Genomic DNA, 17,440 nt, shown 5'->3' on the forward strand with positions numbered 1-17,440 from the left:
TCTTATGTTCTTTTTTTTCTAAAATGTATGAACAAGGTTCTACTGTATAATTATTAAATTACATAAACATTTTTTCCCTGTGCACTGGACTAAACTAGCAGCATGGACATGAGCAATGGGAGAAAGCAAACTCCGTACCTCATAAAATAGTTCATAATGGGCCACTTCCCTGTGCAATTAGAGTAATAAGTGGCACAGCACAAAGCAATGGCGACAACAAAGCAAGGTCAGAGAGTAGACTTCCACCATTTACAGATGGAAACGGTTAAGCAGAAACCATGAATAGGATGAACAGCTTACAGGTAGCACAGGCACTGCAGTAGGAGCTTTTTGTCAGTTCCGTGACTGTTTAACAGCACTTTGCCTGACACTGCCTGTCATATGGGGTAAGGAACTAATGTCAAGTCTGTGGTTCTAGTCTTTTGTTCTCCATGCACATACAATACAGAGCACCTAAAGTAGCATGTATTTTTATTCTGACAACTCTCAAAAGAAATTTTGTGCTATCTACTATAGTGTGTGAATACAGTCGCCAACCGATAAATTGTACACCGATAATCCGGACAGCTTTGCCGCACCGCCAATGGCCCCATAGACTTAATGTGTAAAGACAACCGATATGTTGGACAGCCGCCAGCTCTAAGATTCGATTAGCACACACCAACTCTGCCACCATTACCTCCTCTGGAAACCTCGACAAGACAACAAGTATGGCCTCACAGATTACACGCTAGACAGTAATCTCTGAGGCCTTGCCTTGATCGCTACTCTACGCCTTTGAAATTTAACTGCAATTGCTGATCTTGGAGGCTTTGCCTCAATTGTGAGGTCGCAACAACATCGCGACCATCACATCCTTTTCCGGCACCCCGGTTACAGTGGCTAGAATGGGGAAATGTGACGAGCGGCAAGCAGCACCTACAGGGCACATTGAAGCAGCCGGCAGGGAGCCGCGAGGGGGTGCGCACTGATGTAATATCAGGTTTAATCTCTCATACAAACAGACAGGTAGAGTAGTAGAGCAGCAGCTTCCAGGTTTGTTTTATGCGGACAACATGTGTTGCAGGCTAACAAGCAAAGTGATATGCAATGTCTGGCCAATATTTGTGGACAAGAAGGTGATAAGTTAGGTCTGAAATTTAGTGTTAAAAAGTCAGGTGTTATGGTATTCAACAAAAACAGCGAACAAACAGTGACAATACAGGGCCAAGAAATACCTCACATAAAATAAATGCCTTGGTATATGGATAAACGAAGGCAATAGATATATGGAAACACAGGAAAAAACAATAACAGTAATGGGGAAGAGAAATGTGGCCATACTGAGAGACAGAGCGCTGTGGGGTTACAATAGGTACAAGGTGCTCCGGGGTATGTGGAAAGGTGTAATAGTTCCAGGACTTATCATTTGGAAATGCGGTTGTTTGCTTGAAATCAGGGGTACAATCAGGACTTAATGTCAACCAAAGGTCAGCGGTACATCTCGTATTGGGCACTCACAGGAAGACTACAAATGAAGCTATGCAGGGTGATACGGGTTGGACTAGTTTTGAAGCGAGGGAAGCTCGCAGTAAAATTGAGTATGACGAACGGCTAAGGAATATGGAAGAAAGTAAATGGGCTGGGAGAGTGTTCAGCTACCTGTACAGGAAAAACATTGATTCACAGTGGACGAAAAGAACTAGGAAGCTTACCAGCAAGTATGCGGCCTGTAGGGTGAGCAACACAGCAACAAAGTATGTCAAGCGGAAAGTCAGAGAGACAGAGATAATCTCATGCGTGGTGGCAATGGAAAAGAAACCTGCCATGAGTAACTACTTATGGTGTATCCACACGACGGACGGCTCCGCGCAAATCTGTGCCGCGGACGCTTATTCCGCCGCCCGTCCGGCTGCGAAGCGCATCCAGACGACGGACGGACTGAGTAGACGACCGCGCCGGAAAAATAAAGATGGCGGCTACGCCCGAAGCGACTGCCGTCCGCCTCGAACCTGTCAAGTCGTCGTCGTCCACTGTGCGGCCCGTAACTTTCAAACTGAGGATTGTATTTGGTTTAAATTTGTGTCCAGAAGCTTCGACAACAATGTATTCGTGATGAGTGGACACCGTTTCCGAAAGCGATACTCAGATTCTCGGCGTGTAGGCTTAGAGTGGCTGTATTGGCTGAACATGGCCTCGAAGATGTTGCGGCGGCCCGAGCGGATCTCAGTGGCCGTAAGTTATTATAATTGCTTGTTTCTACTCGCTCTAGATGGCGCCATCGGTGTAACAAAGACTTTTTCATAGGTGTTTTCACTCTGAATGAAAATGGAGATCGAAAGGAAACGACGGTTGGCCGCAACGGCTGTTGTTTTGTCCGAATTGGGCACGAATGGTGTCAGCAGCGATAAAGCTGTTTCAGAAAGATCCCAAAGCCGCGCTTGTTGCCAGACTGTGGAGCATGCTAGGCTAAATCCGCAGCATTCGACCCCCAAAATCCGGATGCGAAAAATAGCTCGGCATTTTCCGTCCGTGGGGGTCGCGGACGACGCGCGGACGGCACAAATCCGTGACGCGTAGTCACGTGATGCGCAGTCCGTCGCGAAAAAGACGGATTTCGTCCGTCGTGTGGATCCACCATTAAGAGGAAAAAACGAAATCGGGAAGAAAACAACTTATGATAACTCAAAGGGAAGCTCACTACTTTTCGAAGCGAGATCAGGATTCCTTAGAACACGCACTTATAAAGCGAATTATAAGAAGGAAGAAGAAGCATTTGCTTGCTGCAGTAAAGCTCGGGAAATGAAGAAGCATGTTTTATTTGAATGTGAAGATGCCTTAGGAATTACTGGCCTCCTTGAAGCGCTCTTGGGTTCATTGAGAGCAAGGGGAAAGTAAACATGTCTGGAATAGAGATTAGCAAGAGGCGATTGGAAGATTGGTGGAAGAAAAGTGGGGAAACGAAAAAAAATTTAGACATGCAAGAACAAAGTTCACAATAGGGGGTAAGAAAATTTGGTTATAGAAATTCATTGCACATTTTTTTTTTCTTTTAACATAGGTAGGACATTAGGCAACAAAATAACAAGAGCTAGGTGGCGCAACCCACCACCCCATTCCAAAGAGGTCGCTCATACCGTCCGTCCGTCCGCCCGCCCGCCCGCCCGCCCGCCCGCCCGCCCGCCCGTCCGTCCGTCCGTCCGTCCGTCCGTCCGGATCATGTATGCCAGATCACCAGATCATGTATGCACAAAATGAGCGCCAGTTTTAATGCGCAGGTCCGGCGCCTATTAGAAGCAGGTTATCCTAGTGTAGCAGTGGCCACTGTGGCTGAACGCATTCGATTACTTTACATAAGGAAGAGATTAAGTGCCTTAACAGTTATTTCTCACATAGACCGGCACATGTACCCAACTGACACGTGGTGATACCATTCCAGAGCTTGCGCAGATGAGTTTTGTCTTTCCTTCTTTTCTTTTTTTCACCTCGGTGCTCCCTTTAGTTGATAGTCGGCGTCCGTGTTGTCCACTTCTCTACTCTTGTGTCATGTCTGCACGCCTCACCTCTTTGTTGCATAATGAGGGCCTCATATATCCTTCTGAGAAGCTCTTCTCATATGTAGAAACCCTTGAAACTACTTTTTCGATGTGGTTCAGATACAACAAGCTGCACAGTGACAGCTTGGAAGAGCTTGTCCCCTGCCTGCAAAAAAAACGGCGTCATGCTAGGCTGTGCACAGCATGGCCCTTGCCTCACCAACCAGGTTACAAAATTCTTTTTGGCCACCCATTTGCACTTCTACCCGAAGGCACTCAACAAAGAGAGAGCGCCTTCCCGTGAAAAGAAGCACTTGAAGCTCAGGCACAACACTTAGCAGAGGCTGACAACGTTCTGTTTGAACTGCTTGTGAACTGTTTAAATGAAATGTTTTTTGGTCTCGTAAAAAAAAAAAGCACCAGCTAGGGCAAATCACTTAGCAAAACATCACCAATGACTGAGAATGGTTTGTTTTAAACGGATTCTAAGCCACTCTTAAAAAAATTTGTTGTTTGCACATGCAGTGTGTTGAAAATAAAATGTTTGCTTCCAAGTTACCACTGGGAATTTTCTTGCTTTGTGTTCGATAACCAGGTGAATCAAGCTGCATTCTACCATCAACGCGCGCTCAATCGGATTGTTACTTTGGTGCTTTTTAATTCGTAAGGGGCTATGCTACTCTATAGCAGTTTGCAGCCATGAACGAGCGAGAATATATATATTGTGAAGCTTTCTTATTTGTTACTGTATGTTGGACAGCACGCGTGGATGATCGCATTCCATGCAGCGCCCCTGTGCTGCGACTGCTACCCGCTGTCGCGGCCGACATGCATGTGTGTGGCAGCGCCCCCTGGCAGTTTCCTCCCAAAGCACCACGCACAAGACGGCGCGTTTATCACACTTCCCAATTCTAGCCACTGTACCCCCGCGCATGGCCCACTATTGTCATTCTGTTGAGCTTGTTTTGCGCACAGCATTCTGCCATGCTGTACTTGTTTGTATAGTTTGCATTCCAGACAGCGTTGTGCTGGCTCCAACAAGTCTTTCTCATGAAGTTATAGATAGGCCGCGTCAAATGACACCAACGGTGCCCTCGCAGTTCGGCTCCAAATGAGTCTCGAGTCGCAGTCCGAATGAGCCTGACTCCACAACTGAAGATGCTGAACTGCCGCCTACCACAACGAACTCAAATGTAGACATCATAAGTTACCTACTGGGCTGCGGTGTGCCGATTCCTACCACCATTAGATTTGGAGACTTTGCAGACGTCGACAGCGCGGTTTCGTCGTGTGCCAAACTGAACGATGAGAAATGAGCAAGTTCTCCAAACAGTGACTCTGATTCGGAAGATGATGTGCCGTGTGCTCTGGAGCCTTACACATGCGGATCTGACTCATGCCTTTGCAATCCTTGCATTGTCGTACAGAGAAATCAAATACAGGCGAACTTGGTTGCATGTAAGGGGAACTGTGTGCAGCAACGCATCGACCACTTGTTTCGTGCACAGGGGCCTTAAAATGTAAATCAAGTGATTCTTTTTGGATACATTCGTTTTTTTTTTCGGACATTCGATAGTTCAGACTTATCCACATTCCCCACGAAGTCCAAATTATCGGTTGTCGACTGTATTCGAAATTTTGAATACGAATCAAATAGTTCTTACTATTTGATTAGTATTCAATTCAAGAACTGACTATTTGAAATTGTTGAATATAAGAAATAAAAACAGTTATTGAAGTCTAGAACAGTTTCTGGCTATGTCCACTGTCTACTTGGAAATTCCATGTTTTTCTCAGAAAATGTGGTCCATAAAACTTTTGACTCCTGCTGTACAAAGACGCAGCAAGTCCCAGAATGCAAGACAGCAACACACCAGGACTAGCTGAGAGCAGTGAGGGTATGGCCACATGCACGACGAAATCCTGGAGGGAGAAGCACCGCCTTGCCACCAGGATGCATGTGAAGACTGCCAGGTTGTCATGGATGGACAGGTCCCCCACCTGCAGGCATGGTACCACACTTGCCAGCTAAAGTTCCTGTAACACAGCATCTTTGACCTGTCGTTCCAGAGTGCTCCGACAGCTCTACAAAGGCCACATAAGGCACCAACTAACCTATTAAAATGCTAGCCCTTGCACTCTCAAACAGGTCCACCCAAAACTCTTCCTCAACTGCACCAAGTGGAGTCCAGTCCCACCCCTCAAATTATAACACCACACCGCAATAACATTTTCCTGTTGATTCCTACTATGAGGAGTGGCCAACAGCAGTGCATTCCGGCAGCCTTCAAGAACGCCATATTAGAAATTTTTACTTGGGAATTGCCATAGAGTGATAATGAAGTGCACTAACCACTTCAGTTGACGGATGGCACTGCCATCAACTTTCTTAATTTGATGCGGAGTGTCAAGTGGTGGGACATTCTAGAAATGGGGGCAAGCTGACTGCCATATGGATAATGAAGCCCGATTATTCCCTATAAATATACCTTGGAGGTTGACTTTCACAACTTCCAACACATGTTCACATTGCTGGAGCATCCTGGAACGAGCAAAGTTGGACACTTTGCTAAGCCTTACCTACCCATTATTAAACATGTGTTGAAAACACAAGCTTAATGATGAATAGTTAACGATGTCATAAGTATTTCTTAGGCAGAGGTGAGGTCTCGATAGGGACAGTACAAGCACTAAGTTTTATTTTCTGCAACATCCAACCTAATGTGTGCCACACATCATGTTAATAACTAGGCTAAAAATAAAATGTGAGGTTTCTATATTCTATTTCTTTATTTTTATTTTTTTATTATTTGACTCACCAGACTTAGCCAATAAATAGCCACAAAATAAAACTGGGATGAGGCTTCAGATGATACTGCAATAGCACACTTCCCAACACACATTGGATGTAAAGTTCATGCACATAAATAAGCGTGTTCGCAGAGACACAAGTAGTGCATCAATGCCGCTTAATAACGGCGAGAAATGGGTCACAGAGAGAGTGATCACAACCCTCGAAGGCCAACATATGTTCGTTTCCAAATCATTGGCAAGCAAAAATATGCTATATTAAAGGGACTGTCTACACTTCCAAACATGTCTTTGGATTGTGGTGGGAAAAAGAAGATTGTGAGTCATAGTGACAGAAATGAGCATGCTTGTATCCCATAAATAAGGGAATATATTTTTAATTTGGCTTTGAAAGTTGTGCAAGAATGACATGTGGCGCCGCTCGACAGTGAAACAGTGCAACCAAACCGTGTACCCTTACGTAACCAAAAAGCCACACAGGGAGAGCTACTTTGCTTGTACATACTATACAATATTGTATAGCCTTAAATTAAAGATGAAGGAGAACCGAGGGGCTCACTTTTGTTAATCATGACCATATAAAGCCAACAGATAATGAAGCCAAGGAAAGCATCGGCGAAATTAGCTGTAGTTGAAATTTAAATGTAGAAAATAATAAAGAAAGGGAAATGAAAGTGGACGAAAAATAACATGTTGCTGGTGAGAGCTGAACCCACAACTTCCGCATTACGCGTACATTGCACTGCCAAATGAGCTACGACGACGGCTATCGAACCGCCCGCTAACTAGGCTATTTATGTTCACTTTGTATGGCCATGATTAACAAAATAGAGCGCCTTGGTTCCCCTTCTTCTCTGGTTTATTCATTGCGAGGGTCTCGAATCTGGCAGCCTTCATGTCATCAGGTAGCATGCGAGGGTTTATTAGCCACCTGCCTGCACGCCATCGGGCGAAAAAGGAAGTTCCACATCCACCCACCTTGGTTCTGAGTGGATCTGGCTAACTCCTAGGGCTAGATATGGTAAACATAAATACCCAAGTTAGTGGCTGGTTTGATAGCTGTCACCATAGCGCAATTGATAGTGCAACGCACGCGTAATTCAGAGGTTAAGGGTTCAGCTCCCGCCAGCAACACATTATCTTTTTGTCCACTTTCATTTGACTTTTTGTTATTATTTTCTACATTTCAATTTCAATTACAGCTGATTTCCCCGATGCTTTCCTTGGCTTCATTGTCTGTTGGCTTTAGATGGTCATTGCCTTAAATTGCATTTTATGCTCTTCTACTAACTTTTCTTTGCGTAAGAGAGTAATTTCTTTTGTTTACAGCTAGCGCGTGGAGCTGCTTTGTGCAAAGAAACAGAGTCACAGTGAACGAAGTGGTGCATTGATGCATGGCATACAAAATTGCCATCGTGTTCAGTAATCAGTATTGTCGGAATCTGTGCACAGTTTTAAGAAGCGAATATTCAGATTGAAAAATCCAGTTTTAAATATTTCTACTCACTTTCAGTGAAACACCTGCACCTTTAGACAGTTTGAATGGTAGGCTTTGTATTGCACTACAACATAAAAGGTCCTTGAAAAACATCAATGAGTCCCTTTAAAACAGGTAATTTTATTTATTTATTATCACCTTGAAGGCCCAAAGGCATTACACAAGGGGGGGGGGCAATACAAACATGTGTAAGAGTGGTTACGTACAAAAACAGGTAATTTCACAAAACACACTTCTTTCTTTTTAATCTGCAAGTATGCTTTCCCCTTTACGTGTTTGTGAAAGTCTTGTATGCTTTGATCATCATTTGAGCAAAGTGCAAACTGCACTTTTTATTGCTTGAGTGTTGAATATGGTTCCATCACAAAAGCCCCATCTACATCTTTCATGTTATGACTAATAAGATTCGCCAGCCATGCCCATCAAAGTTGCCTCACTACCTTTAGTTCAGCAGACTGCCTTATGAGAAACCTGGCTTAAAGGGACCGACAACCAATTTTTATGGTACCCATTCTTTTAGTGCAACAGAAGGCTTACTGGTCTGAGTGTCCAATATTACAGTGGTAACACCGAAAACGTCGTGGAATCTGCATTGAGGATGTAGTCATGCTCAAGAAACATGCTGGAAACAGTGATAGGTGAGCGTAATAACGATTATACGCCGTCATTGGGGGGAAACAAACAAGTGCAGCTTTAGCTGTAAGAAAGTAATATTTTGCTTACCAAGACGATGTTCCTGCAATAATTGCTTTATGAAGCACTGAATTATTTTTGCAATAATAGGTAGTTTCCGAATCTACATCCCAGCGTCGGCTCCCTCCAAGTACTAATACAAACCGATCTCGAAGGCAATGCTTTTGCTAACTGCATGCCAAGCTAAGTGGTAGGGTATGCCAGCAGTGTTATTATTGCAGTGCTGGCACCCATTCACGGCACAATTGTCTATATAATTTTGTATCTCACAGAGACCACAGAGCTTGGTGTACTAACTCACAAATTCATGCACATACAATAGCCTTCATGTGTGCCGTGATGCATTGAACAAGTCTACCTGCTCTACCGCTCCATTCGTTACTATGAAGGCAGTGTCGCTCATTAGCGTGCGATAACAGTCGACCTATGTAGGGTAACCTCTTATACTACGTTCGAAGTACCAGAATTTCACCACCAGGCCACGCCTCTTACTGGTTTTTGAGACTTTGTTTGCCAATTTAAAATTATAATTCCTACTTAAATCGCGAGCAGTGTGCTGGATTTTATCACTATAAGTGATGGTAATTTCATTTCCGTCAACATCTCACAACAAATTCTGGCCAGTTGTCAGTTGTCAGTACCTTTAACAACTAGGAGAAGGATCTGTTTCCAATGAACAACCGGCGCAATTCGTTATGGTGGTTGCTCTGCAAAACCATTCCAATCAAAAAACTCTTGTCCACGAACTACAATTTGTCTTCAAGTACAGAGAACCGGGGAACTCATGGGAAAAGCATGAATATTAAGGCACTAGTCAGTGCCACATTCATAGAATCATGATTCCTTACATTTTTTTTCTTCCAAGTACAAATCCGGAAATTAAATTTTGTTGCAGACAAGTGCCTACTGCAACAGTCCTTAAAGACAGGGTACCTCCTTTCTCACTTGAAAAATAAAGAAATGAAGAAAAGGAACGGTGAGCACGCAGTACAGTGTTCAAGTACGCGTCTCCTCCTCTGGCCCAAGCATCGCTGCGCCTGGCTGTCCATGCAGCTGAGTGCAAAGGTTAAGCGAGCCGAGAAGGCTGGTGGCTCCATGCACGCCGTCTTTTCGCACACCTAGGGCGCAATCAGAGATATTTTGTTCGATACGCGTTCTGTTCAGCTGCTGAAACATCACAAAGTTGCAGAATGCAAAATTTGTGACAGCGGGGCAGAGAGAGCAGCCAATCAGGAAGCGGTGACCTCCCCAGAAGTTTACTTCCATCATTTGTCGTCTGCTTGCAGACAGTATACTACAAAACGAAATGTTTCTTGTCTTCCAAATGAATGAAATGTTTATCTAAAAAAATTTTTCTTCTCAAGCCCTAACCCGTTTTCAAATAGTAGTACGTGTGACTACTGCAATTTATAACTATTAGGTTCTTTGCGTCGTCCCTAAGTGGTGTCGCGCACAGCGAGAAGAAAAAAGAAAAAAAAAGAAAACGACGGGAAGAGTGGCGCACTTTTCAAGAGGCAGCGACAACATTCTAGTGGCTCGCTGGCACCGATGATGGGGTCAATTTCTCTGTACAACCAACGAATTATTTGTTTCGAGAAACAAAAACGACGCCGGAATTCACTTTCTGCCATTTCTTCTAACGCGTTTTGCACCGCCGCCCGCTCTCCTCCTTCCTCTAGAAACGCCAGCAAAACTACCTAAGTTCCCAATGGAAGCGCCATTTTCTCGAATTAAACTATGGATTGCATTCAAACGTGCCATGCCGCAGCCGCCTGCTGGATCCAGTCCAATCCACCAGACGCGCCATGCGAAGCCATATGATCGCACCAAACTTCCCAGCTCCTGTCGGGTTCGGCGCCTAGCAGACGAAATGCTCGGTGGGAGGATGACTGAAAGGAGCATGTCGTCATGTTGAAGTCACCAAAAACGTGGCCACGCCCCGCGGCTGGCGACGTCGGCGCGGAGCAGGCCAACCGCGCACGCCGGTAACCGAACGAACGCGCCGAACAACCATCTCTGATCGCACCCCTAATGTTGGAAGTCGCATAATCTCAGGTTTCGGAAACGCATTGAAGCAAGAGGCAGCACGAAGTGTTCGCTCAGCTCTTTTTGCACTCTTCATCATGCGAGTATTGGTACAGCGAGTGTTCGCAGTCATCGAATGAGGTCTGTTTATGTCTGCCTGTGCACGCACGACACCATGCTTGTTCATTTCATTAGTAAGTGAATGATTACTGCAATTTATACGGCCAATAAGCCTATGGACCTTACTTCATGTAGTTGTTCAATACTTTGCCATCACTTCGCCTTTCAGGCAGAACTGCACCTCTTTTATAAAGTTAATGAAAAGAAATTTCGCAGTGGGTTTTCTGATAATTTTTGGTGTAAGAGAGGTGCAAAGGGCAAGTGAGAAGGTCGATCTACCCCTGCACCTCGAACCACCGACCAACCTCCCAACTTATATAAGATATTGGACAGAAAGATGTACATATGCTACCTCCTTCCTCTATTATTTTACTAAAGAAATACCAACATTTTCAATTAGTGCAACACCATTTTCGGTGTGGGAACTGGTCAAACTTAATTTGTAAATAAGAAGGCCTGCACTATACTTCAAAACCGTTTATTTTTCAATTAATTCGATCCCTATCAATTTCTATGGGTCCTAGCTTTTGTTATTTTGATCCTGAAATTGGCCTTTGCCAGATAATTTGAACTTATTTGGTCAATCCACATGCACCTGACCCCAACAGTGACCCCACTAGTGGCAGCATGTCTTGATACCATATAGAAGGGCAGTGAATGCATCACACATATGTCAGCCCCCAATAAAAATGGCTACTTTCAGTCTGCCCAGGAAGATTTTCTGGTAGAAAGAGTAGCTCACCATGAATAATTAGAGTATATACCTGATTATAACAGATGCCTTGGTTTGAAAATTGGTTCGAAAATTGCCTGCATGGTGCAATCTGATATGAAATCAAAACTGTGTTCGCAGCTTTCGCAAAAGCCCAGCATCAGAGGCAGCCTAGCCAGTGTCATTGCACTCATAAGATCGCAACCAACCAAGTCCTCAAGTAGCATGACAATGACGAGCCACTTTCAGTCTTTGATTACAAAAGCTAATTAAAAAGATAAGTTATTTTATGTGCTAAGCTAGGAAGAGGCAACAAGTCACATCATGTGTTTTTGGTGTTATAGTGAATTGCATGCACCACAGGACAAACTAGCAAAGTGGTAAGTCTTGACATGGGCCACCATTTCATTTGCGATAGTTGTGGAATAATCTGATTGACAACAATCGACATTATGCGAAAAGAAATTTTGCGCCATGAAGGTAGCATTTGATGGTTTCGGGTTGGCCATACATAGAGCCATACATAGAGCCACACATTGTTGTCCATAGACAGTGAAAGAATGCTGCCTGCGATTGACAGCAATGGACATTATACGTAAATAAATTTTTTTCCATGAAGGTAACATTTGTTAGTTTCATCCTATCCTTACTACCAGAATCATGAGGCACACTACATTTTTATTGCTAAAAAAATTGGATGTGCTTTACATTTCTACTTTGTTTAGCCCTTTCGCTGTCACGGACATACCGGTACGTCATCGCGCTTCCCCCCCAAGGTGTCACTGACGTACCGCTACGTTCTCTATCGTGCGTTCAAAATTTCGCGCCTGGGCGCAAAGCTGGCGCTCCTGAATTGGCCACGCCATCTGTTGACTCTTTCTACAAGTTCGTATATTCTCCCCGACCTGTGTTAACCCATGTATTGAAGAGTACAGTGCGATTGTCACTCCCCACTTTCTCTTTGCTGAGTGGCGCGGTGGCTCCACGTTCGCTGGATCATGCGTCGCGCGCGTGTATTTATGGGTTCAAGGGTTGTTCTGCCATCTCCGCTGGTTTGAAGGTTTTTATTTTTCTTCTGTTGGTGTGTCTGCTACGCCGCGTCAAGTTCAGGCGCACGTGCGTGCCGTTGCCTCTCCGAAAAGAGTGACTTGATTGCTGCTTTCGCTCTCTCGCCGAACCCTCACTTCCGACTTGCAACAGTAAACGTAAAGCCCTTCGAACTTTGTTTAGCCTTTTTCCATCTCCCTCTGTCTTCTTGATCACGCAACGTCCCATTTCTCTCCGTTGTGCAGGCGACTGAAAGCGCATCCTCCCAGCGTGCGGTTACTTTCGGATGGCTGAGCGCGCGGGACCTTCGTCTGCTCATTGGTGCGGTGGCTCAATTCCGATTAAGAATACGAGCCGAGCTCGGATTCGGACTCGGACAGAGTCGCATGCGAGGAAGAGGGTTCCGAATCGTGAGATTCGGATGTTGAACGGATTTTATAGTCAGGCTGATGATGATGATGATGTTTACTAACAACAGCTGCAGAACACTGAAATGTGCATATAGCATTGACTACGTTATTTGTATACCAATCATAATCAAAAATAAATTGCTATGTTCATTCCCTGTTATGCTCGTTCCCTGAAACCAAGCCGACACTGGGCGTGCGTCACGGCCAGAAAGGTCCGACAGCGAAAGGGTTAGGAGCTCTAATGTCTATTCTGTGTTAGTTTCCTACTTTAACACATAAAAAGTGGGCGTGCATTCGAATTGGGTGGTGGGAGATGTTGAAATTGGGCAAATACTCCCAAATTAATCAGCTATATGTTTCAGCATGTTTTCTGCCTCTTGTTTAATTTGACTCAGTGGACAATTCAATCAATTTCATCAGTACCACCACAGTCGAATTTGCAGAAGTTGACTGCATTCGTCTTGAATAATGCGAAGAAGTTTAATTTCATGCACTTAATCATTTAAATGGAAATGCAAAAATTCGGTAACAGCAGTACCAGTGCCTTTTCTCATCATTCAAGTTCACTCAGCTGTGAAGTATCCCCGAACCAACCAACCAGGCACCTCTACAGATGCAGGAATACAGTTAAATACTCACATCAACTTGCGTCAGGACATCAATGAAGCCACATGCATGATTAGACGAGCAGCATAGAGCTTTGAGGACACCCAGCCATTCAGCACTAAGCAGACCACAGCTGGCAGTAAGTTCAGCACACAGGAGAGATATGTCATTCAGCCTGGAAGAAATAGTATGTAACAGCATGTCACGAGAAACAAAGCACAGTAAGTCTTTTTCAACAAAACCGTATTAATTCAAATATAATGCGAAGTTTTCTCCCAGAATCCTTTGCCTCGAAGTCACACCCCCACCTTATCTACAAAGCTGAGAGTTTCAGGTACTACTTCAATAAGGAAGCAGCAGGGCCACATTTCTAGCAATCCAGATTTTAGACAGCAGCACAAATTTTAGCAACTACTAATAAACCTCGGTAGGTGAGTAAGTACTGTATTTTTGCACATCTAACTTGCACCAAGAATTTGAAAAATTTAGCACTAAAGGCAAGGTGCAGGTTATAGCACAAAGTTTCCTACAATAATTACTAGAGGGAACTCTGGCACTGCGATCCCTCAGCCACGAGGGAAATCATGGTTATTACATGGATTTGTTTGATCTTCATGCTGGGGATTCGGACTTTCTTGTGGCTTTATACTTTATCTGCCTTCATTGACATAAATTTAAAAGCAATCTATAGTTTTCTAAATGCAAAAGACTCTGCGAACACGCATAATTGCTACTAAGTGCAGCAGTCCAGCCTGTGAAGGTGGCCAAATCTCAATGCACCAAGCATCTCAACGCACTGGTTTGCCCTAGAGAAAATCATAAGGGCATTTTATGCTGCTAGTCGATGCATGTGTGCATGGTGTAATGGTTTTAATATCGGGCTTCCGTGCCAGAGGTCCTGTGTATGAATCCTACTGTCGGACAATTTTAATGTTCTTTAATTATTTATAACACAATACTTTGCTGAAAATGAACAGTTTACAAAGTCGCGAAGCTGTTTGCAGCCAAAAGGGCAACGTTTTGCTAAATCCATGTACTACGCATCATCCCCCATGATGGCTCAACCACCCCACTTGCGACTTTAAGGCAGCATAAATATCACCCTATGGTGTGGCTTCCTGGCAGTGCAGCGCAAACTTCCACAAAAGCCGCACAGTAAGGCGAAATTTGCATAGCAATCAGTAATCAAGTTCCTTTAATGTAACTAGAAGCTTCGCTACTTGTACACCATCTAGCTTACTGCCCAGCTTTCAGAGGAAATCCGTACCTGTCTGCATCTTGTGCCACAGAGATGCTCTGAACAGCATTACAAACAAAGCTGTACCTATATGCAGAATTTTCACTCAGTTGCTTGATTTGTTGGGGATCAACCCTAATCCTGGAAATAAAGAAAAAAAAAGACAGAGTAAATAAATGTTCCGACTTGCCTATTATACAGAAATCGTAACATTTATGAATAATATTAAAGATCAGGGTCTGTATTGACAAAAATCTCTCACATAGGTGCTGTTTGCAATTAGCCACTGTATTACCAACTCTGTCATCATTGTGCCGACTGCTATGTGAGGATAAAGCGGCAGCTTAAGGAGAGCGGGAGCTCCAGGTGAGCTAGGCAAGGTGCTTTTCTCAAAGGTCACGTATGCATTTGACTGTAGCAACCAGATGAGGGATCAGGTGGTGCAAGTTTGGCGGAAACAAAGGAAGGAAGACACGGGTGGTGCGCAGTGCGTGTGTTGTTCCCGGATGGACGGCACGTGGACAGTGTGGGGGGGGAGAGTTGCCGAGTGCGGTAATAAACGGAATGTTTGTGACGAATGTGTTGGCCTGTCGTCGTTATTAACAAGTGGGGGCCCATCCGGGAGTGAAACGGACATGGACCTGGAGGCGGTAAATGTACCCGAAGAGTTGCTACAGCATCTGCTGGGGCAGGCCAGTGGCTCCACCATGCAACACAGTGGACGGACGGAAAAAAACTTTAATGAGAAAAGGACCTACGAGGTTGCCAGTCCGGGCTCAGGCCACCCGGGCATTACGTGCAGTGAGGCATAGCCTTTCCACCGCTGCCCGGGCCCGCTGGATAGCCCCATAGTTGGTCGTGTAGTTTAGAGCTAGTCAGAGCACTTAGCCATCGCTCCTCAAGAAGGTCCGGTTCTATGTTGTCCTCTGCATATATTGATCTGATCTTTGTGCCCTTCCACAATGTGTGCCATGTCTGCATGTTCGTGCTTACAGAGCTTGCATCTCGCGTCTGGGTATTGTGTTGAATTTACTCTGTTTACCCGTAAATGAAAAGGGATTCATAATGTCTGCATTTTGTTTTTTTCCTGTTCGTGTTTTTCGTAACTTGTATGACAATACTATATCTGCATTCATGTCAATTTTTTCGCCGCAGTGCGAAGTAACTTTGTATAAATAGTCCCATTTATCCACATATTGTTTATATTTTTTATTGTTCATCTTGTACTTGTGCACGCATTGCTACGTGATGCCAAAGAAACCAATAAGGGACACAGACCTAGTCAAGCCGATTTTATGGCTTTTTGTCTGTGCCCCTGCTATCTGTACGTTGTATAGATACAAATAAAGTTCAAAGTTCAAATGTACTGGGTTTCGGAACGTTCTGGTTTACAAACTTCTTCAATCTGTTTCTTGAGACCTGTCGAGTTGTTTGTGGGGTTGTGGGTATGCCTCTCTTTGTTTCGTATAGTGTGTTAGTATGTCGTGGCACGTGACCAGTCTGCTCTTGTCATCTTTTATCGCTACTTCGTCGTTGTCGCCTCCTCCGTGTTGTCCACCACCTCTGCTGCAGTCCTTCCACCTTCCTCGGGGGTTGCGAGGTGTTGGGCCGTCACTGTCCGAGCCACGGTGGATTACTTCTCGCATGGCTCGGTGGGCCTTCTCATTGAGGTTAGCTTAGCCAACCAGCTAAGCTAAGCAATCCTTAGCTTAGCTTGTTGGCCTAGTTGGTGCTTGCTAAAGACATGTTTTTCGCCACACACAAAAGAAAGACACATAGAGGACAACACGGGGTGTTGACCTCTACATGTCTTCCTTTTGTGTGTGTGTTTTAACTTGTAGCAAAAAAAACGTCTTTTCCCAAAATACAGCAGATTCAACAACATCAAGTCCCCCAGGAAGTTTCTGGACCGGCTGGAGACGTTTCATTTGGTCAATGGTGTTGCTGCCGACAAAAGGCTTACCAACATTGTGCCCGCTGCTCTGGAGGGCAGCACGAAGATGTGGTGGCGCTTGGTGACCATGTTTGCATCGTGGGAGGAATTTACTGCAGCCTTCATTGCAGAATTCTCTTCTATTTACACGAAGCACCGCTTGAAACAAGAACTTGAGCTCCAGACGCAGCACCCGGAAGAAAATTTAAAAGAATTTATTTACACAATTGCGGCCTATTATGACCAGATAGGCAGTTAAGCTTCGGAATCAGAAAAAGTGGATCACGTGCTGCGGCAATTGCATCCACAACTCCCTAGACTTGGTAGAAGGCAAACAGTTTGCCAATCTCGCAGAGTTTGCTAAGACGACTGACGGCCTCTTGGAGTGTGCTTGGAGGCAGCTGCAGTACAAGCTGCTGCCACCTCCAACAGACCAAGTGGTGATAGACTTTGCCTGCCAGTCAGTTGTGAACATGACTGGCCTGCCCGGAACGGAGCCCAGAGTGCTGACGACTGCGGCTGTCACACCGTTTCAGTCTCTGTTGGTGGCATCCTACTGGCCATTGCGTCCCGCAGCAATACAGCCATCCTACCATAGAGACCAGCTGCACAGACAGACCGCTCGTGCTATAAGGCCAATTCCCACAAACCGTCACAGGGCTACCAACAACGCGACTCTAGGGGATTTACCTACCGTCGCTGCGGAGGTGTGGGTCACCTAGCTCATGACTGCCCCACAAGACAGCCTGCCGGCCCGCCCCACAGCTACGAATGCAACGGAATTGGGCGTATCCTATCACAGTATCCAGGAAACGGGACGCTGTAGGTGCCAC

The 17,440-nt window shown here is 44.9% G+C and overlaps 1 protein-coding gene across 6 annotated transcripts in view; it reads right to left on the reverse strand.

Annotated features, from left to right (window-relative positions):
* The window catches only part of LOC126542835 (mediator of RNA polymerase II transcription subunit 12-like protein), a 232,660-nt gene that overhangs the window by 135,686 nt on the left and 79,534 nt on the right, over positions 1-17,440 (reverse strand). For all 6 annotated transcript variants that reach the window (XR_008615000.2, XM_055077484.2, XM_055077485.2 and 3 more), the window contains exons 22-24: positions 14,705-14,815; positions 13,471-13,612; positions 5,390-5,516 (exon numbers count right to left, since the gene is read on the reverse strand). Coding sequence is in view for 5 of the 6 variants with exons in the window: in XM_055077484.2 (XP_054933459.2) it covers positions 5,390-5,516; positions 13,471-13,612; positions 14,705-14,815 (380 nt within the window). In the remaining variant the exon portion in view is untranslated. The remainder of the gene's footprint in view (positions 1-5,389; positions 5,517-13,470; positions 13,613-14,704; positions 14,816-17,440) is intronic.

The sequence above is a fragment of the Dermacentor andersoni genome, chromosome 2 (genome assembly GCF_023375885.2).
Source record: "Dermacentor andersoni chromosome 2, qqDerAnde1_hic_scaffold, whole genome shotgun sequence".
NCBI lineage: Eukaryota > Metazoa > Arthropoda > Arachnida > Ixodida > Ixodidae > Dermacentor > Dermacentor andersoni.